The 23283-nt window shown below is 34.9% G+C and overlaps 1 protein-coding gene across 21 annotated transcripts in view; it reads right to left on the reverse strand.

Annotated features, from left to right (window-relative positions):
• CAMK2D (calcium/calmodulin dependent protein kinase II delta) overlaps nt 1-23283 on the reverse strand; it is a 316681-nt gene that overhangs the window by 74559 nt on the left and 218839 nt on the right. For 17 of the 21 annotated variants that reach the window (XM_054486351.2, XM_054486339.2, XM_054486352.2 and 14 more), the window contains exons 6-8: nt 21830-21902; nt 10514-10616; nt 4362-4445 (exon numbers count right to left, since the gene is read on the reverse strand). In XM_054486351.2, the coding sequence (XP_054342326.1) occupies nt 4362-4445; nt 10514-10616; nt 21830-21902 (260 nt within the window). Of the gene's footprint in view, nt 1-4361; nt 4446-10513; nt 10617-20817; nt 20911-21829; nt 21903-23283 lie in introns of those variants that run through there. The other 4 variants (XM_063664053.1, XM_063664052.1, XM_054486326.2 and 1 more) reach the window with 3 other exon arrangements.

The following is a 23283-nucleotide window of genomic DNA, read 5'->3' on the forward strand; positions in this document are numbered from 1 at the left end:
AGGATCTGGGCATTTTGATAGAAAGGCATATGTTGTTTTATTGTGCTTTTTTTTTTTTTTTTTTACTGTACTCTGCAGATATTGCATTTTTTACACACTGAAGGTTTATGGTAACCCTGCACTGAGAAAGTTGTGGTGCCATTTTCCTAACAACTTGCGTTCACTTCATGTCTCTGTGTCACATTTTGGTGAGTACTGCAATATTTCGTGAAAGGAAGAGTTAACTGATGTGGCAAACTTCATTGCTGTCTTATTTTCAGAAATTATCACAGCTTCCCCAACCTTTAGCAACAACTTTCCTGATAAGTCAACAGCCATCAACACTGAGGCAAGACCCTTCACCAGCAAAAATATTGCAACTTGCTGAAGGCTCAGATGATGATGATGATATTTTAGCAATACAGTTTTTTTTTTCTTTTTTCTTTTTGTAGAGATGGGTCATCCTATGTTGCCCAGGCTGGTCTTGAACTCTTGGACTCAAGATCCTCCTGCGTTGGCCTCCCATAATGCAAAGATTACAGGTGTGAGTTACTGGGCCTGGCTATTTTAAAGTATTTTTTAAGTAAGGTAGGTACATTTAGACATAATGCTATCATATACTTAATAGACTATAGTACAGTGTAAACATAACTTCTGTATGTACTGGGAAACCAAACAATTTGTGTGACTCACTTTATTTTGATATTTGTTCCATTGTGAGACCAGAAATTAAACCCATAATATCTCTGAGGTTTGCCTGTATATGCTTCATCATTGATTTTTCTGCACAGCCAGAGAAGAATCCCTAGCATAAACTATTAGCTTTCTGGGTTTCTTTTTAGTGGATCTGATATTCTTCAACACCAATAAAACTTATACATTATAAAAAAAGGTTTTAAATTTTCAAAAAATTCTTAATTTTTTTGCATTGACAAATTATGATTGAATACATTTATGGGGTATAATATGATGTTTTGATATTTACAGATACACAATGTGGCATAATTAAATAGAGCTAACTCACCTATCTGTCACCTCACTTGTCTATCATTTTTTATGGTGACATATTTGAAACACGAAAAAATGTTTTCGATATAAGAACAAATGAATAATTTATTTAAATTCTTTGGCAGAGTAAAATATGATTCAGAAGCTGTGAAATCTGTCCATAATAACACCTTTTACAAAATAAAACAAGGGAAAATAATTTAAAAGTAAAGAAAGAAAGCAGAGAGAGGGAGAGAGAGAATTTGGTATTCAGGTCATCAGATGAGGGCATTCTACCGATAATCACGCCAATAATGCTGAGTTATATGATACACTTTGTTTTTTAAGTCCACTATAATGCATGTATCAGTTATCCAGAAACTTCATTTATAAATAAAGGCTTTGTATAATAATAGCAATGATAACTATCACTTACTGTATTAAAAAAATCCTCTCTGCAGTCCCATGAGGCAAGAACTTTGATGATCTCCATTTCTAAGAGGGAACTGAGACATAGAGACTAAAGAATTTGTGTCATGTCATACAGCAAGTGAACTGAGAAGCTAAGTGTGTTCTCTTAACCACTATACGTCTGCCTCCTACCTATGAAGTAAACAGGAGGGATGAAGAAAAAAAAGTAGAAAATAGGAAGGAAACTAGGAAAACAAGGAAAGATAAACACAAAGGCAGAAGAGGCTGGAAAAGGCCTTCAATGAAGTAGGCAAAGAAAGTATGAAATGTCCCTTATGCTGAGTCCTGCTTCCCTTGGTTACTGATTATTGTATGTCACACTATCCCTCTAGTGTTCAAGGTCCAAATGCAGCGTTTTAGCTACAATCCCCTATCTTTACAAAAATATAGCTTTATCATGTTTTTAAAATACTTTAAAAAATATGATTGTATCCTTCACAAAACCTGTCTGTGTCTGCCTGAGTCTCAGGCCACTCTGTTGCTTTTTAAATTCATCAGCAGAAACAGATCTATGTATGCTGGGAGCTGATTTATTGCAAGGAAAATATCTGAGATATCTTCCATTAACATCTAAGATTGGAACGAAGATATTTTGTGACAATGCTCTAATTCAAGGCATTTTAGAGCTCATGCCTTAGAGTTCATGCTTAGAAGATACTCTCAGGTAGGTAGCAGGAAGACAGAGCTTGGGGCATTCCTAAGAACTTTTCCATTAATTAAGTAGCAATTGTCAATTGTCTTCCTTTAAAGTGCACTGCATTTGACCCTCCTACAATTCAATGAGGGTAACATATTCCTATTTTACAGGTAAAGAAACCAACTCAGATATATTAAAGAGACTGTGTTAGTAGGTAAAAAGTAAAGACTGAACCTCAGGGGTTGAGACTATAAATATAGTGCCCTATTTTACCACTGACTTCCCAGGCATGGAGGTAACACTGAAAGCCCAAGATTCAATCAGTTTAAGATCAAACATCAAGTTGTTACCAAAGAGGTAAAGCTGACAAGAAATATAGTGAGGAATAGCCTATCACTATAAAGTAGTGATGATGAATTTATTAACTTTTTAAAACTAAAACAAGTCTAAAAAATTATTTTCAGACTCAAGTAAAGTTTTTTAAATCAACTTTTTCCAAGCTTGCTGACAAACACCAAAGGCACTGAAATCTGTCTGCAGCACACTAAAGCCAAACTATGATAGTTAGGTATCTACTTGTAGGCTGGTAGCAATGACATAGTATCAGGAATTTAGGTGATTATGTTGATAATCTTAGTAGGGTAATGTTGCAGTATTCTTTCAGTCTTTCATGTATTCAAAGTATACGCTGAAACATAAAAATTCCATTATAAAAACTGTGGGTGAAAATCCTCCCCATTATATGTCTTTGGGCCTGCATAGGATACTGTTTTTGATTTGAGTTGGTTGATAGAGGCCCAAATCAGACTTTTGTCCCCACAGGATGGTCAATTTCATTATTTTCCAATATTTACTAGTTCACTCTTAAACTCTGCCAAGTATCATGCGCAAACATAATATTTATTGGAAGGACTGGTTGGATCCATTGAGACGATAGCAGCATAAATACATAACCACTAGGAGCAATGCTCCACATCCCTGTTATCAAAGTGTTCCAGAAAACAGCAGCATTAGCATCACCTGAGAGTTTGTTAAAAAGGTAAAAGTTTCTATCCTAGATATACTGAATCAGAAACACAGCAATCTGTCCTTTAAACAGCTGTCCATGTAATCTTGTTGTAGACTGAGGTTTGGGAACTTCTACTCTAAGTTGATCACTAGAGAATATCAACTTCAAATTTAAAAGATACTACAGGGTGAGTATCCCTTATCCAAAATGCCAAGGACCAGAAATGTTTCAGATTTTGGATTTTTTCAGATTTTGTAGTATTTATACATACATAATGAGATATCTTGGGGATGAGACCCACGTCTAAACATGAAATTCATTTATGTTTTATATACATCTAAACACATAGCCTGAAGGTAATTTTATGAAATATTTTAACTAATTTTTAGCATAAGATAAAGTTTGGACTGTGTCTGACTGCAACCCATCACATGAGGTCAGGTGCAGAATTTTCCACATGCGGCAATCACGTCGGCACTCAAAACATTTTGGATTTTGGAAGCATTTTAAATTTCAGATTTTTTGATTAGGGATGTTCAACTTGTATTTTAAATTATAAAAATTGTGGTTGTTATAGACAATGTTTGTGTCCCTCATAAAATGCATGTGTTAAAATCCTAACTCCTAATATGATGGAAGGAAGGAAAGTGAGGTCTTTGGTAGGATGGAGGCCTCATGAATGGGATTAATGCTCTTATAACAGACAGAGGCCCTGGGAGCCCCCTCTCGCTTCCTGCCATGTGAAGACACAAAGAGAGGATAACTCTCTACAAAACTAAAAGCAGGCCCTCACCAGACACCGAATCTGCTGGCACCTTGATTTTGAATTTCCCAGCCTTCACAATTGTGAGAAGTAAATTTTTGTGGCCAGGCATGCTGGCTCACACCTGTAATCCCAGCACTTTGAGAGGCTGAGGCAGGTGGATCACTTGAGGCAGGAGTTCAAGACCAGCCTGGCCATCATGGCGAAACCCTGTCTCTACTAAAAATACAGAAATTAGCTATGCATGGTTGCGCACGCCTGTAATCCCAGCAACTCAGGAGGCTGAGGCAGGAGAATTGCTTAAACCTGGGAGGCAGAGGTTGCAGTGAGCCGGGATTGTACCACTGCACTCCAGCCTGGGCGACAGAGCAAGACTCCGTATCAAAACAAATAAATAAATAAGAAATACATTTTTGTTATTTAACCCACTTGGTCTATGACAGATTGTTATAGCAGACCAAATGGACTAAGACACTAGCATATCACAAAATTTGCTTCAAAATATAATTGCTTACCACATGCCCACATATCCACTGGCTTTCCATAAGGATCTTTACGTAAAACTTCTGGAGAAAGATATCCAGGTGTGCCAGCAAAACCTAGGGAAAAGAGATGTTAATGAGTCACAGTTGATTTGACAAAACAATATGAAATAGGAAACTAAGAAAGAAAAATTTCTGGGGTTTCTTTATCTGATTATGTTTTTCAAAATACAACAAGGTTCTCAGAGCAATAAATAGTGTAGACTTTCTCTTTATAGAAATATCAACACTAGTATGACCTGCAGGTAACTCATTTGAAAAAAATACATCTTTTTTTTCCAGATATGAAGGCCAATCTACTATGCTGCAAAGTCACTGTGTACACTTACGGCCACTTTTGGTTAGCAATTCTTATTGTCCTTTATGTATATGGGAGTTAAAACTACACCTGAAAAGAAATATGGAGAAAAACTCACCAGGAGAAGATATAAGTCCAAAATATATCACAGAGCTCACTGTGTACTATTAAATAATCAGTATGTACTTGTAACTGGCAACTAAAGAGAAGACGCAGGAATATTCAGATGAATCACTATTGAACAAGTATTAACTAGACATTCGACTTAAGAAGGGATGTGGTAAGAAAAACTAGATGGGGAAAGAAAACTTCATATTATACACATTGGTACAGAATTCAATAAGTTACACTTAGAAACAATTTATAGCTAGAATCTAGAGTAAAATATTTATTTCTGAAAATAACAATTTTTTAAATAAAAATGTTTACTTGAAACATACTAAAAATAACTATCCTCATTTGAAAGTTTTCTTTAAAAGCACAAATAAACTAAACAAAATCTTTTTAAAAGTATACATAATGGAATTTCTCCAACCACAGATCACTGATGAAACACACCGTATACTTATTGACATGCAAAGTGTCCAAGAAAGAAACTTTTTCCCCCTCATTTCTGTGACAAATTTATACTTATTAAGTACAAACAACATGCAAAGAGGTATTAAAAGACAATATATACAACACAGTTACTTCTCTGAACAAAAAAGAAAATGAGGAAAAAAACTTTGCACTCAATCTTTTTTCTTTTCTATTACCGTTCTTCTTTTTCTGTTTGTTTTGGGGGAAGATTGGATAGACAATGAGAAGGGATTCCAAGAAAAGACCTGTATGTTGTAATTTAAGCTTCAAATGGGCCCTGGGTAATCCACCTGTACCTCAAACTTGACTTGAAATAAATATTTGGTTGGTAGTTGTGAGGTACAGAGAATTACTGAGCAACAATGGTGGTTCCACTGCCTAAAGCTTGAAGATTTCCTCAAGGAGTGATATGCACTCTGTGAATTCCAAGGTAGAGATGGACACAATTGTTTTAAACAGTTTGCCAGCGCTTCTGTCCCCTCCACTCTCACCATCCTTCACCAACTCCTCTAGAGTTGACAGGCAATGAGACTCCAATGAGAAATTGATGCTAATGTCCAGATTAAATCCAATGTCCTTAGCGTGCACTTTCAGATCCTTCATCATCTGGCTACCCTTCATTCAATCAACATGATTTCATTCTCCTTCTGAGCCCTTGATCTGACTAACCTCTTTAAGGTGTTTTAAAAATGGTCTTCTCATTGTCACCCTTGATACTACTTTTTCTGTTTCTTGAATCCTCAATATTTTTTCTCTACCTGTTTTCTAACAGAGAGTGGCTCTAAGTTATTTCCATCTTAGAGCTCTCTTAGTTACCTACAGTTCTCAGTGATCCCTTCTCACCCTGAATTTCAATGACTCTTTTATATACAATCTGTACTCTTCTGTCTAAATCAGTAAATTTTAATAATGTATGATTTCAGTAACTTAGAATACATGGCCAAAAGTGGGAAATGTTAACAATACCTCTCCTAAGCTTCCCTAAGATAGGGAAGTAAGTTACTATGTGAGTAAGAAATGAAAAGATCATTTAAAATGTAAATTATTACAAACCTCTTCTGGAGACTAAAATTCTAAGAGAACACCAGCATGCTCATTCTTATTTAGTTACAACCATCATTTGAGCAGTCAATGGGGTCCTTACCCCAAGAATACTGAAGCATATATCTAAATGCATGGATGTTAGGAAACAATGTACTGTACAATGTGGCCTCATAAATACAGACATATGGGGGTTATAATAGATAAGACCTTCCTTGTGGGAAATTAAACTTGCAAGAATCTAGGATTAGCATACTACATGCCATCAACAGAAAAAGTAATGAGAGCTTGCCTTTTTTAGGGATAGCATGTTTCTTACTTTGAAAAACCAATAAGAAAATCAAAATAGATAACACAAAGAGAAAAGAGAATTACAGACTGTTGGAAATGTATCTATTGTAACATATTGGCGTAAAAAGAACCTTAATATCATAAAAAAGAGACATAACAGCAACCAAGCAAAGTAATTCTTCCATGAACCAAGATCTTGGTAGTTATCTTTTTTTTTTCTAGCAGCAACAAAATGCTAGAAATGTATTGCAAATAACATGTCCAGTTCCATAAGAGAAACAGAATATATTTGAATATTTCTTTTTGGTAAATTTTCTAGCCATCTTATCAAGTATAGTGACAGGGTGTTTACTTCTACCATTTTTGGCTAGTATTCCAATAGACCAGACTAGAAAATGAAAAGTAAATATGGGAAAAAACAAACAAGTTTGGACTTGAAAAATGATAATTAAAAAAAACACAATAAACAGCTTCCATAATGCTTTGTATTATCTATTATGTTGTTTTGTATACATACTATTTTTTTTTCTAATCTGTAATGGACCTTGTGTATTTATTAAAATAAAATTATGTAAAAGCCTGAAGCTCTGGTATTTCACATAATGAAGAAAGAGTCCTGCTCTTTATCAAAATTAAAATAACAAAGCTTTTCCTCCATAAACACTGATATTACATTTTGAAAGATAAAATTAATCAGTAAAAATATATGGGACTATAATGGCAGATCATAATGAATAAACATCAAAACAGGCCATTCATTATTAAAACATGCCTTTACTCCTAATACTTAAAATATATCTGGCAGCTCATCTGAAAGAAACGTAGAACACCACATGTCTCCTTTTTCCTCAGATTACCATGAAGACTTGCTTGAACTTGAGAAAAGAAAAAGAAAGAGAAAAAAGAAGTATATTCTCCCAAGTTTAGACACTGTTTTTCTATACTTCTGAAATACTGAATTTCCTTAGAACTTAAGATGTTGCTTCTTTTAAAAGTTATTACTCTAACAGGTACCTTAACAATAACTTAATTGCTGATAGCACCATGCCGACGAAGTGGAAATTTTATTGCTGAGCTGTCACTGCTTCTTTGGGACCAGCTTGTTTTTAGAAATCAATAACAATTTGAAAATCTACGTACTTCTATTTGGATGCTATTGCTTTTACTGACCTGATATTCAGTCTTCTACTCACTGATTCACTAAACAACTTTCACTGAATATGCAAAGAACTATGTCATTGTTTCACACCAAGACAATTTTGAAAACTTATTGAACATCCTTTATAGCTCACTCAAGTTTCTATGGACTATTTCACTCAATCTAATAACAGTCCTGTGAAGAAGTGTTTATTATCCCATTTACAAAGAGGATAGTGACCTCACAGATTTAAAGGGACTTGCTCAATATCATACAGCTGTTAAGAATCAGAGCCAAGATATAAATTGATATATTCTGATTCAAAAAGTAAAATTTTTTCCACTATACATAGCCCTGTTCTCAAACTATATGTGTCATAGCAGAGGAGATAAAACATTAAGCTCAAAAACAAGAGATTTAAGGAGCTTGATTCCAACATTCTTGTAATCATCAAACATAGCTGCTGATGTTAATTTGAGCCTCAGACCTGATAACAAAAGCTTGTCTTATTCCTGATATCCTATCATCACCTTTACCAATTTCTGGCAATTATATCCCTGGGCCTAAGTTCCCATTTTTGTATCCTGCCTCATACCCCAAGTCTCTCATGAAGTGGGGTCCTGCTTTGCTCTACACAGGACTCGGGTCCTGCTTTGCTCTACACAGGACTCGAGTCCTGTGTTCGAACTCAGTGTCTGGGACTTTCATGTTTCCTAAACAGATTCCCTTAGAGTTCATATTTCCTGTCTGATCTGTATGTTATTTGGAACTTGCTTGCTCCTACAGCCTCCCTAGTCAACACTATCATAATGCATAATTTGAACGATTGTTTTAGTCTAACTGGGTCCTTGCTTTCAGATTAACTATTCTTAAATCATCTTCTATACTTCTACTGGAATCATTATTAAACAACATACACCTAGTTATGTCCCTCTCTTCTAAAAATGTTTCACCAGATCCCAAAATCTCTAAGGTGAAATCCAAACCCTTCAAAAAAACATAAAATCATTTCCTGCCTTATTAACTACTACTCACTCGAGTATACTTTAGCTTTATCAAACTTCTTGTTTTACTGTAATAGAAAAAATAGTTTCATGCCTCTGAGCCTTTCCATGTGCAGATCCCTCTGTCTGGAGTGCCTTAATCTCCTTGCATGACAGTGAACAAAGTCCCATTAATCTTTTAGGCAACCATAGGTGTTAAGGCAATTATTGAACCTCTCTCCAGAGGCAGGTTTTTGTACTTCCTGTCTTGTGTTCCCACAGCACCTCATCCATTCCTGTGTTAAGACACTTCCACCCTGAATGGTAAATAGTTATAGATACAAAAGCCTCAGCTCCTCCAGGATCAGGACTTCCTACTTAATTTATGTATCTCTAGTATTTGCTTTGCCCATCTCTGTGATAGCCCCACTACTTCCTGTTCAACCCTTAACTCCTGTTACAATATATTCTTTCTGTGTTAATTGTACTCTTTTCCAGGATACAGAGATCATCTGAATCTCTAATTTACAGACCTAATCTAGGTCCTACCTTCTTTCAGTTTGCAGTTAATGGGTAAAAGCTTATTAAAAAGTTAAAATATTATAAACAGAATGACAAGTTTGGAGGTATTAAATTCATCTGGGATTGGAGGGTAAAAAGACAATGTAAAAGGTAATATTAAACATGGGAGAGACTTCAAACAAGAATAACTGTCAGGTACTACTGAAAAAGGACAGGAAGCAGGAACTGAGGTCCTGCATTAGGCTGCCAGGGAGGCTTGGCACACCCTCCACTCCCAGTAACAGCTGGGGCAGAAAAGGGAGATGTGGTGAATCCTGGGAGCCATATGTACATCTTGGGAGATGTGTACATTAGGGATACAGAAAAGCATTTGCATATAAAACAAAGAAATAGTATGTTTTTAGTCCTCTATTTATTGTTGTTGCTCAGAGGGAAATAAATCAAAAATGAAGGGCATTAAAAAAAATTATCTAACTTCAACACACTGAAAGTCAGAAGACAAGACAGGCTTGGGGAGAGGTTATATTTTTGGAATTCTACATGAGAAGTGGGTTGGATATTGGAAAATGGCAGAGAGAGGCATATGAAAATTAATGAGTAAATAATTTATTCAGGCTGAATATTGAAACAAAACATAAGTTTGGTTAGAAATACTATAATTTAAATTTATTTAGAGTTAATTTCTTCCTTAATTGTAAAGAAGCAGAAATTTCATCATATAAAAATTTCTAAATTATCAGAATTTTTGAGAGGAAACTGGCATGTTGAAGACATATAAAATAACTAAGGTGAAATATACACAGAAATATATGCTTCATAATTTTTAAACAATCTTTAAATCATAAATCATAAAGTATTATATGTGAAATATCCTGTGTTTCTTGAGCATCTACTATTTACACAGCAGTTTTTGGCATCATATGAGGTTGTATGCAAACAGTCAACTTTCTTTCAAATAAAAAAAGTACTCCTTGAATGTTGTAATCCTCTAATTAATGCTTACTAAATAATGTACTTTCTCAATCATCCTTTGAGAAAAAAAGTGTATGTCTTTTTGTTCTCCCATTAATATTTTCCCTTAAATTATTTCTAGATTGTATACCCTTTTATGTCAACAAAATTAAATGCTTATAAAGGTACAATATCTAAAAATTAGACAAATTGTTATTAGGATGAAATTTTCCATTTTATTTTCACTAGGAAGTGGGATTAGGAGCCAGAAGTCAGAAGCCAGAAGACTATAGGTAGCATGAAGGAGGGGGGCCCTACTCACCAAACCACGCCTGCTGGTCCCCTTGAACTTCTATGGCTAAGCCAAAGTCTGCCAATTTCACAGCTGCTCCCTTGGATTTGCTAGCTAAAAGCAAATTCTCAGGCTTTATTTAGAAAGAAAAAAAAAGAGACTGAAGTGAGAACCTATTTTAAGCGACTATTCAAAACTAACAACATTTTACAGGATTAGGGGGAAAAAAATTCATGCACTGTCATCTTTCCTGGAGACTGCCATTCCTAAATCCCAGGGAAAATACAGTTAGAAAATGATTAAATATTATCATGTGTGCAGGCTTCAGACAGATGCATAACTGTCCTAGAGAGATACTGGGTAGAAGAGAGAATACACTTGGGGAGGGATCAAATGAATGAGAGCACCTGTCTTGACCTGCTCACATGTTTCCAAGGACTGCTCAGGATTCAGACTTGGCTATGGACATTGACTTAGAAGCCTAACACAGCAGACATTTTCAGCAGAAGGAAACTTGGCAAAATAATAACAAGAGTTGGACCAATCTACACACATTTGGCAAATGAAACTGTGCAAATTAAATCCTAGTTAACTTCAAGAGTTTGGACCCAAATGTAGTGATTTTGATTCCTCAATGTTTCCAAACAATTTTGGTACAAATTTTGGAGACTTACTCTGAATTATGTATTAAAATTGCTGTCTTTAAGAATCTGTTTATTCTTAAAGGCAGAAAGAGTATACTACTATTTGCCAAATGTTATAGTCAGCTTTTTTTTCTTTATAAGCCAGCTTTTAAAACATAATTTACATTTCTTCAAAGTGTGATTCAGAGCATTACTTATATATTTATTTTTCCATCTCAGAGTACTATGAGAAAGATATATTTTTATTTTCTTGGGTACTTATCATTATGCAAGGGCTGATAACTCAGTCTTGGAATAAGGCTGTGTCTATACCACTGTTTCCCAACCAATGCATCAAGACACATTAGTAGTACTTTGAAAATAAGCATCAGGGAACAGTCTTCAATTTCCATGAATCGCCTTTGTGGATTTTAAGAAATGAAGATGGTCAGGAAAAGAAGACTGATTAATATATACAGTTAAGGATATACAACCCCAAACACGATAAATATATTGGGTTAGAATGTATATGGGAGAGTGGTTTGGGGACAAAACCCAGCAAATTTAGAGGTGTGTCTCAGACTGAAAAAAGTTGGGAAACAATGGACTCTACAAATGCCAAAACAATTGTCTGAAAATCTAAAAATTCAGTCAATCAAATTCATTTTGTTTATATGTTAATAAACAAGTAATGTCATGCTTTAAAAATCAAATTGGCTAAATTTTTCCCACTGAATTAGTCAATTCTGTTGGTTGTTTTGACCTTGTGTAAACACAGCCTAAACCAGTATCTAATTTATTAATTAAGCCAGCCATGCAAATTAGCAAAGACCCATAACCAGAACTTGGAAGAAATTAGGTTAAATCTACAAGAAATTAGAGTGTTGGCGAGTAAGTTTTAATCAAGTACCAGACTTCTTCAGGCTATTGTTGCTCACTGCCATCAGATTCATCGCTATTATGACGACTGGTAAATGTGAGAAAACTTTTCTAATTTTGTGGGGCTGATAGGGATTTTTAACCAACTCAACACTAAATACATAATTTAATTTGGAGTATGCGATAAAGCTATCTCAAGAATATAAAAGGCTTTTATGCTGAAATGACTTTTAGTAAAACCTAACATTTGAAATTATTTGGAACTTTATCGATATACTATAGTATCTACTCATGTTAAATTATTTTAATTTGACATTTTACTTTTGCAATGAAAATTTATGGTCTACCACATTCATGCATTTCCTAATTTGATCAAGAAGTTAAGTTCCAACTATTAATTCATGGAATAATTAACTTGGAAAAAGCTCATCAAACTGTAAGCAACGGTTGATTCTAATTCTTTCTTCACTTTCAAAAGCACTGACATGTTAGAGATTTCTGTTAATACACATCTGTCCTAATTTGTCAACCATAGACTCATTCAAAAAAAGAGTTCCAATCACTTTAGAAATCACATTTTAGGTGTTTGAAGTCAGGTGATAAGTTTGTTGAGCAACTGTCAGCGTAACTGGTAAATAACCTTTTAAAAAATTGAGTGTGTTTTCACTCTTATCACTAAATGAAAAAGCTGTTGGGCAGGGCTGTGTGCATTATGCCTCAAGCACCAAGTATCTGCCGATTCAGAAGAAATGGAACATCTTAGAGTTTTATCATGCATATCCTCTGAATGACTGGGGCAAATACTCATAACTAAGGAAGACCTCACTGTAGGGCCTTTGTGAGTCATCCAGAAAATAGTAAATCCATCTGGACCAAAGTTGCACCTTATACTCATGAAGACTGTTCAGCTGCAGTTATGTACAAGAAAAGGCAGGGTTATTTGAAGGTGACTGTGTAGATGTAACAATTAAGAGACTAACATGATTTCATGTTTATGTATATCTTTAGGCAAACCTAAAATACAGAATTATATAATGAAAATTTAAAAATAAAAAAAAATTTTTATGATTACTAAAATTTAGGATCTAAAATGAAATTACATAATGAAAACTAAAAAATTTAGGATGATGAGTTTAAGGGATTATTCACTTTTTAATATTTCATCACAAGATTGCTTTAAAGGGCAGCTCCAATGAAACATTAAAAATAATCACACAAGTTTGATTTCTGTGTAACTCTTTGGTATATATTAGTTTGAATAATCCTTCTATCATGTTCTGTGATTGTGTGAGAGGCTTAATCACTAAGACTTTCTAAAGCAACATTTTAATCAGGACAAGCACATTTATTCTAATTTTCCTGAATTACTACCACTCATGTAGCTTCCAAGTTAAAAATATATTGTACTACAAAATTTTGTTGGCAAGGTTAGTTTAAATTCTGAATGCCTACAGAAAGGAAGATAATTTGCAAATATAGTTTACCCAAGCTGAAAGGGTGGTATTTCTCACCTAATTAATGATTACCTCCTTAGAAAGGACCACCACTACACAATTATTTGCTACTATTCCACTATTTTGATTTTCTATTTTCTAACACGAATCAGACAGGTGAGACCAGAAACCCAGGTCTTCTAATGTAGCTAGCTGACTATGGACCACAGCATTTTAAGAGAAATAGGCAGGGTGATGATCTAGAAAGAATGTGAAGATCTGGGTTCATGTCCTGGCCCTAACTGTTATTACCTATGTGGACTTGGGCAACTCACAAATGCCTGGAGCTAATTAATTAGTTCCTTAATCTCTCAAATGAACATTATAAGGGTACTAAATTATATCTCACAACAGTTTCTATGAAATAATAAAATCACACTGGATTTTATCATAGGAGCTCTGTCCTCTGTGATGACAACATACACATTAGTGATTAGCTACTACATTCCAGTGCAGCTGGTCATTTCAGTGTGCAGAACATTTAATATTTGTAACTTGAGGAATGTCTTTTTTAATGATGCCAACTTAATGCAATCTATTATGTTACTCTTTATATATTGACAGGATCTTTAGATTCTTATAATGCAATCCCTTTCTAGGTTGGTTTTTAAATAGAGTGCACAGACATTCTTACACATAGGTTCCTTCCCCACCCCCATTGCTTCCTAATGATGCAGGATTTTCCATGACATCTGGTCTCAGTGTCAACAACCATTTATAGCATATCAGCTGTAATGAGCAGCAACTGTTTGCAAGTTTTGTTCTGTATTTTCATATGAATACAATGGCAACTTCTTTCAATATGATTCAAAGTTTTCTTGAAACTGTTCAAATGCCTCAAAGTACATAGGCAGGTTGATGGAATCACTTTCAGAACTGGAAGAGACTTGGGAGATAAAATAACTCAAAACTTTCAGTTTCTACATGAGGTAGGGAGGCCCAAAAAGATGAAGCCGAGACCTGAAGCTAGATTTTCTAATTCCTTCCTTTTAAAGACATGATACTAAAGAAACTCCACCAATTGTATAAAAAATTATTTTTAAAAGGTAGTCCATTCAGTAGATGTTTTTAGAAGAATTTGAAGTACTCAAACATATTTACTACCCATATCCAAAACTTATGAAAAAAAGTTTTAACCTTGCTTCATCAATTATCATAATCTTTATTAATAAATTGATTTGGCAAAGGCAATAGCCTTTAGCATTAACCATATCAGGCTTTTATTTGTGCACATCTAAAAGATGTGCCATCTAAAAGACTCAACCATTAGGAATATATATGTAAAATCATGTGTGTTTTACTTCTTTTTAAATTTTTGAATATTATAAAAAGAGCAAATTACTAATTTTATTCTCCTATATTATTTAACTCTTACATTCCTTTGGATATTATTTTTTAAGGACTAAAAATTGTCTTTTAAAATTTCTTTCTTCTATTGGAGAATCTCACTCTTTTAACAGAAAACCATCCTCTGCTTGGCATGTTTTCTGTCACTTATCTTTTGCCAAAGAAGGTGCGAATGAAGCTCCCCAAAATAAACTATTTCTTTTTTTTTTAGTTTTGCATGAATTGAAAAGCTTGAATGTCAAGCTCACTTGTCTCATTTGTATACATGGTACAAAGGATTTTAGCTTTTATTTTTGTGTGGAATTAATGCCTGAATTCATGTACTTAGCACAAGGAGTTTCTAGCAGATGTATGTGCTATAAGTTTGCAATTAGGAAGTACTCTTTCTATTGCTATGCATATGTGAGCAAGTTCATAAGAATCCTTCTGTATTCCATTCCTGTTTATTCATTTACTTCCACATTATCAGCACACACTGCTGGGTAGACTGAAAGAACCAGAGTGTAACTAACTGCAGTGGGAGAGTGCCAATTACCCACAGCTTCTCCACTGCCTGACAAACACTAGGCACTCAATAAAGAAATACTGGAATGGCTAAATGAATTATTAAATCTATCAAATACATACTTTGTTTCAAAAATATCTAAACATACATACACAGATGATGTGTTCCTTAAACTTTTATCTAAACATGGCTCTGAGAAAAGTATAATACTTGTGATTTTATAATTATCCAAAATATAAATTTCACAGGTTGATATATCTACCACCCATGGTTAACAAGAATTTACTGGCTGGGCACGGTGGCTTATGCTTGTAATCCCAGCACTTTGGGAGGCTGAGACGGGCGGATCACGAGGTCAGGAGATCAAGACCATCCTGGCTAACACAGTGAAACCCCGTCTCTACTAAAAATACAAAAAATTAGCCGGGCATGGTGGCAGGCGCCTGTAGTCCCAGCTACTCGGGAGGTTGAGGCAGGAGAATGGCATGAACCAGGGAGGTGGAGCTTGCAGTGAGCGGAGATCACGCCACTGCCCTCCAGCCTGGGCAACAGAGCGAGACTCCGTCTCAAAAAAAAAAAAAAAAAATTTACTAAATACTTGTCATCTCCCCCCTTCCCTGAAAACTAATTCCTTTGTACTTTGGTCATAAATTTAATTTATTCCTATGAAACAGCCTTAAAGTTCCCATCAAATCTCCAAATTCTCTTCATTAAAATCTCTCGCTTTCTCTCTCTCTCATATCCATCTATCCATCCATCCAATGACATTTCCATTAAGTAATGTTCTTCTGAATAGGGGCTAATAGTAAAGGCAGCATTCTCTGCTGAGGCAATTCACAGGGTGTTAATTTGTTGCTAAAAGATTCAGTTGTGTGTATAAAGCCTCCATCCAGATTGTTGTTCATGAAATAGTTTAGTAACCATTTCGGGTACATTTGAACTGCAGAAATCTTACTACCTTGTTTCAAATACAGTTATTTGAAAAAGCATAGCTTTATAACTATCTCCTTTACTTATTCTGTCAACTAAGTCATAGAAATTGTATTCTCCAGGTTCTTAAATGAGGAAATATATCTGATCTGACATTCCTTTATTTCTTGTGACATCAAAAATTGTCATTTGTTACTGCAACCTCACTTTGACCTAATATTTTTCTGAATGCAGTACTTGTCTGAGGTACTTCCTCCTTTCTGGGAAGAACATCATCAATATGCTTCTCACATATGTATATATATTGATTTTTTTTTTTTTTTTTTTTTTTTTTGTAGGGATGAGGGGTCTTGCTATGTTGCGCAGGCTGGTATTGAACTCCTGGCCTCAAGCAATCCTTTTGCCTCAGTCTCCCAAAGTGATTGGATTACAGGCATAAGCCACTGCACCGGGCCTACATACATATTTTTACATGATCCTTAATTCAATGGCCAGCAGGGTTTCATGCACACAAGGTCTGTTCTTGTTTTGCTCAGTAATGCATGCTCACATTTAAAATGATGCCTTAGTGGCTGCTGAAGGAATGTTTGATGAATATTCATTCTTCTCTTTTTGTATTTGAACTTTAAACCACCAATTCACAAATATCCAACACTGAGTTACAGCACTCAACTCTTCATAAAGAATATATATATATAATTTATTTATTTATTAATTTATTTATTTTTGAGACAGAGTCTCACTCTGTTGCTCAGGCTGGAATGCAGTGGGGCGATCTCTGCTCACTGCAAGCTCCGCCTCCCAGGTTCACACCATTCTCCTGCCTCAGCCCACGGAGTAGCTGGGACTGCAGGCACCCGCCACCACGCCCAGCTAATTTTTTGTATTTTTAGTAGTGACGGGGTTTCACCATGTTAGCCGGGATGGTCTCGATCTCCTGACCTCATGATCCACCCGCCTTAAGCACCCAATACTAATTGTCTTCATGTGGCAATTACTAATTAAATGTGGCAAATGCATTTTATTCTTCGTCTCATTTTCCAAAGGCTGTGGTCAATGCTACCTTACTGATTTTCTAAATGAAAAAGTTTTACTTCATATACCTGTCTACTACCAGATTGTACTGCCCACTACTCTACATTATATCTTATTTTCTTTATTCCCAATGATACAGATTTTGTTTATCTCTGGAAGATCCATAGGCAGGACTATTTTAACCTTTTGATTCACTAAACTTAGAACCATTTCCACAAATTATTCTGAATGTTGCTAGCAAAATTATTTTCCTATCATTGTTTTGACTCATTCTTTGGTCTCTTTACAGGCTTTTAATTCATTCAACTAACTAAATTGAGAAGTGGTAGTTATTAAGCATGCAGACTTGGAATCAAATTTCTTAGGCACCAATCAAATTTTACTAGCTGAGTGATCTAAAGTTCTTTCATTTGTGGTTGCTAAATTTTCATTTACATACTATGAGGATGATCAGAGCACCTTCCTCATAAAGTTGTTCTGAAGATTTGTATGATAAGACAGTGCAGGGTACATGGTAACTGCTTGATAAATGGCATCTTTTACCATTTTGATTATTAAGACCCTGACTTGATCCAAACGCTCCCAAAGACTGCAGTCCTATCCCTGAACTGTACTGTACTGTTTATCACCACCACTAGATCCTCCTAATATTATCTAGATCTACATTAATTGGCCTGCCACTGGACACACCTTAGACAAAAGGCTGTGGTCCATGAATCCACTAGGTTCTGCCTGGTGCCGATGGATGTACCTTCTTGACGCTGATATCCCACCACCCTGACTCTTCTCCTATTGCTTGTTTCAGGGACTTCCTGAAATTGCCTGTTGTACCTCAGTCTTGTTTATAGGTCCTCATAATTTCCCACTGTCTAATGAGCCCCAATGAGCAGCAGTTATTCAACTAAATAGTGATCTTTATTCTGAAGATATCTTCTTTATGTTATTCAAATATTAATGAACACTTAATAACCTATTTTACTGAATGCTGCCTTTTATATTATAGATGTACTTTTGGTTGACCTTCATTCATTTCTAAATTGAAGGAATATGCTACAGGTATTGGCCAGGTATAAGCCCCTACGTTAGGTACTGTGTAGTATCGCATTACATTAAACGGCTATGGTTCCAGAGGGCTTACATACAAATTGTACAGCACTTATATCCTCATAGGTGCTTTTGATCATGATAAACATGACATTTCCTGTGTTTCTTTTTCTCACTAATGTGGACAAATTAAACTATGTGCATCAAACATTTCTATCGCACATCAATTAACATATTAATTAGGATATGGACACAAAAATACATAGCATAGGAATAGTAAAGGCAAGTTTTTGTTTAAGTCCTGGTAATAAGAAATTACAGCACTTGATCTTTTTAACTTTACTATATTGGTAAACATGCTATCACAAGCAATATATTTATCAGAGTATACATCATGGGTATAAAAGGCACAAAACAAAGCCAGGGATTTGGCGTGTTCAAGAGGTTCATCAACTGCCTCTAATGCACGTGTTTTGAACTCTCTCAGTGTGTTTATGAAATGGCCTACTGAAGCAAGCACTGAGAACCAGACTCAACTGAAATCCACCCGAGTCAGCGATTTGACACAAACTAGGACAACAACTAAAAAAATTATAACAAGCTCTCTCAAAAGCTCATTTCTGTCCTTTCCCGGAATCAGAATAAGAATGGAGAGCAAAAGTACTTTCCCTGCCTTAAAGAAATCCGGTGGGGAATGCAGCAAGTTATTTCTTTTGCTAGTAAGCCTCCCTAAAAATCATCTGCTTAAGTTTTTAATTAGTGACGTTAGCTCATATGTCAGAGAATATATTTTTCTTCACAGCCCATGTCCTATTAAAGTTCCAGTCTTTGAATGGCTCACCTGAGTCCAGATGTTTAGAGAAGTCCCATATTATGATTCCACAAAAAATATCTTTAAAGTTATGGAAGAGGATTCACATTTTTTTATACTTGGCTTTTAAAGTCCACTTATGGTTATATAACATGGAGTAAAATGTTTCAAATAATAAATTTATAGAAGTGTCTGAAAAAAATTGCACAAATGATGTGCATGTTCATATATGTTCACTTAAAAGGAAAGTAGTGCTGTGGGTTCTGAGAGGTAACAAAAGGGGCTCTGTCTGTAAATGGCCAGTAAATAATTTTTGAGGTGACTGTAAAATACATGAATTTTCAAAGAAACACACTGTTTTTGCTTTATACTAATGGGTACATTTGGTAAGTGTTAGCAGATATACAGTCCGATCTTGGCTCTTCAGAAGAAAATGCCCTTAACCATACCTTTGCTTTTGATATTTAAAACTCTCAGAATTAAATGAAATCAAAAGATTGCAGGAAACTAAGGCAATGTTTTGCTTATAAATCACATCTTCATGTAATTGGTTTAGAGATATAGTCTTCCAGTACATTAAGTGACTAGAAATATGGATTTACAATTTTTTTTATAACCAGAAAAGTCTGCACGTGAGAAATAAGTCTAGGTCCTCTCACTAAACACACAAGTTTTAGACATTCTAAATTATCCTTTGCCACCTTTGTCCTAATGCCTAGAAAATGCTGAGTTTGAAAGAATCAAAACTATACAGTGCTCACATTTACTATTTTACTCATCCAGTAGTTTTTCTTTTCAATTTCTAAGCTTCACTATTTTTCTGAAATTCCACAGGTAAAACTAGAGTGCTGGGAAATGGAGACAGAAAATTAATGAAAAAGTACTCCCCTTGTGAGCTATTTCATTTCTAAATGATCTAAAAATTCTCTGTCCTCAAGGGTATCAGAAGCTGAGTGAAGTCTTAAGGGTATCAGTAGGCATTCAAACGAGAATACGTATATAGGGATATCCATAAATATTTGCTACATAAATATTATTTGATGATTAAATTTGTTTTGCTTTCTTTACATCTGTAGTTTTAGAAGACACTAGTATCTTGGTCTTTAGGAACATAAATAAATAAAAAACTAAGAGGCCTCAGTGTCCTCAGAATTCCTAGGACTAATGTTAAGGGAAAAAGAATGTCAGAATTCAAAATGAGGTTGTTTAGCACATAATCGTTTAGGCTAAAACGTCACCTAATAACTTTATCTCTACACACTTTATAATTTTACTAAGTATTTACATAATATTGGGTATATATCACATGGATATAAAATGTTTGATCAATGTACACAGAACAAATTTAGAGTGAAGAAGAGATCATCAAGCCCTACTGAAAGTCACATTAATGCTATATCCATCCTTACAAGGAAAGAAGTATAGCATCCTATTTATTGTTAATGTTGGGAAGTTATTTCTATTTGGATAAATCAAGATTTATATGTCTCAAGTGTGTGTTAGAGATGAAATAAGAGAGACCGTGGTGAAGGAAAGTTCCTGAGTAACGTGCTGGAATAAGTCCACACAACTTTATTGCTCATATTTTTGCCTTTACAGGCATAATTGCAGCTGAACAGTCATTAGGAACTGTGTGGTGGTTTATCTTCTCCAACCGCATTACTCACCTTCAGGTCCCGATGGACCACGCCCATCTGATGGCAGTGTAGCACAGCCTCCAGGATCTGCTGAATGCAATGACTGCATGCAAACACCAGGGGGCGTGTGTTAGTTCCAAGCTTACACTCACTGTCTGTATACCCTCAGAGAGACCGGGTTAAAGTGCAGAGCTAGCAGACAACTGGGGTTGTACTGTACCACCTTCAGTCATGTAAACATATTGCTCAAGTAGAGTGACTACTACCTCAGAACAATCAGATCTTGCCAGATGTGAGCCAGAATGTGGGTCCATTTGTTCTAGAAAAATTCATTTTGAAAATACTTCATGTCATTCAAGAGATCATTTCCTGGTTATAAATTCTTCCAGGAAATAAACTGGAACACAAATATAATTTTTATAGCTGTTGTGTTCCGCCTCCACCCCATCACATAAATTGTTTCCCTTTTCTCTCCCATTTTTCCAGTATTGTTCTAAAAGCTGTCACATTAACAGTCAGGGCACCATTAAGGTTAAATTAAGATACCTAATGAATTTTTGATAAATCATTAACTTCTTGTGCTTTAATTTAGCTGGCAATTATTATCTCTTGCCTAAGGGTTCATCAGACTCAAATGGAGCAATGCGTAACCAGTTGTTCTGCTACAGCAACCCATGGTCTCAGAACAGAAGTGGTGTTTAAAATCTACAGGCGGACATACATCACAGGCCAAGTTTATCTCCAGGCAAATGCTGGGCAATTCAAGAAAGCCTGCCCCTCAACCCCTTTTGGTAGGTAGTTTACTGCTTGGAAACTTAACAGGTTGTATTCTTTAGTATTCTTCCCTTTTTGCTATGATGTATATTTAGCCTGTAGATGAGCAAACTGGAAGAGGCATCATGCACTATCATTTCATCATTTACTCATTTTAGAAACAAGTTGGGAAAGGCAAGGGAACCATTTTAAATACCCACCCTCTGCCCTTCCCCAGAAAAAAAAATAAAACTGCTTTGATTCAGATTTATGGACTCCATATACTGACCTTCAGGTCCCTGTGAACTATGCCATTTAGGTGACAATGATTTACACTTTCTAGAATCTGCTGTATACAATGACTGCAAAGATACAAGGGCAGAATGGAAGGGAGAACATTTTAAAGGCACATAATCACATTGAATATGAAATAAAATGAAAGTCCCAATGAAACAAACAAACAAACAAAAATTATATTTCTTCACTTTTTTTAGCTTTACATTGGAATCAAATAAAGCTGAATAAAGCTAATTTTGGTTCTAACAAAAATGACATCCAACATAGACTTTGTGACATGTTCAGACAAAACAATTTGAGTTGTGTTGTTTTCATTGTAAGTGTATAAATTAAATAATACGTATAAGAAGGTAAAATCTCCATATTTAGAAAGAAAAATTTATGAAGAATTCCCATAATGTTCTGGGAAAATTCTCCAGAGATATAAAATTTCCAGGTATTTCTTATACACACCTAAACTGTTTAAAATCTGAGGTCACAATTAAACAGGTGTTGAAACAAGAGGGTAAACACAGATGAAGTGGCAGGTGAAACAAGGGTCAAAAAAAATGGAGGGACACATTTACCATTTCGCCTTAGAAGCATTGCTTTTTGTATATAACAGGAAAACAAATGCAAGTCTCCAACAATAAAGGGAGAATTTAAAGTAAACTCATAAATAAAATAAACCCCTCTTTAGTGTAAGAATACTTTGGGGAAGAGCTAGGGAGCTTTCAAAGAATAAATAAATACAAATTTACAATCCCCTGGAGCATTGGTAATTATTAAACCCATTTCCATACACTTCAGTGAAGAAAAACTTTTGCTTCACACTATATCAAAATGCACATTTTATGCTATTCTTATTAAAGGTTCACTGATATCAAACGGGACTGCTAACTAGAGAGGAGAAATCCTTGTTTGGCACCTATAAGGTCCTGTGAACCGTCATCTGACATATAATAATGTAGAACATATTACACTGATGAATTTTGTATAAGTTCACTGTGCAATTCAAATGCAAGTACATCCTGAACTACATTTATTCATTGAAAGATGAAGCAAACATTTTAATAAGGACATTTTCAACCACTTAATGTATAAAATAATATTATTCTAAAGAAAAATCTTGAATTTAAAAAAGTAATCACCATCTGATTTATTACAATGTAAATATTTTAAAAATTGATCATGACTATGATTTTTCTAGCTCTTTTATTAACAATACCACTAAAAGCATCTCACATTCATTGCTGTTGACTACATTGTTTATTTGAGTATTGGTCATTATTTTTAAACCATAGGAATCTTTTTTCTTTTAAAATAATGTTCGCTTTGCACTACTCTTTAGGAATATTTCTCCTACTGTTCTCAAACAACAAGCATAAATTATTGAATCTTGGGAATAACAGAAGATAAAGAAGTAAACAATAATACATACTAAACGGACTTCACCATTTTTTTTAC

This window comes from Pongo pygmaeus, chromosome 3 (assembly GCF_028885625.2).
Source record: "Pongo pygmaeus isolate AG05252 chromosome 3, NHGRI_mPonPyg2-v2.0_pri, whole genome shotgun sequence".
NCBI classification, from domain to species: Eukaryota; Metazoa; Chordata; class Mammalia; order Primates; family Hominidae; genus Pongo; species Pongo pygmaeus.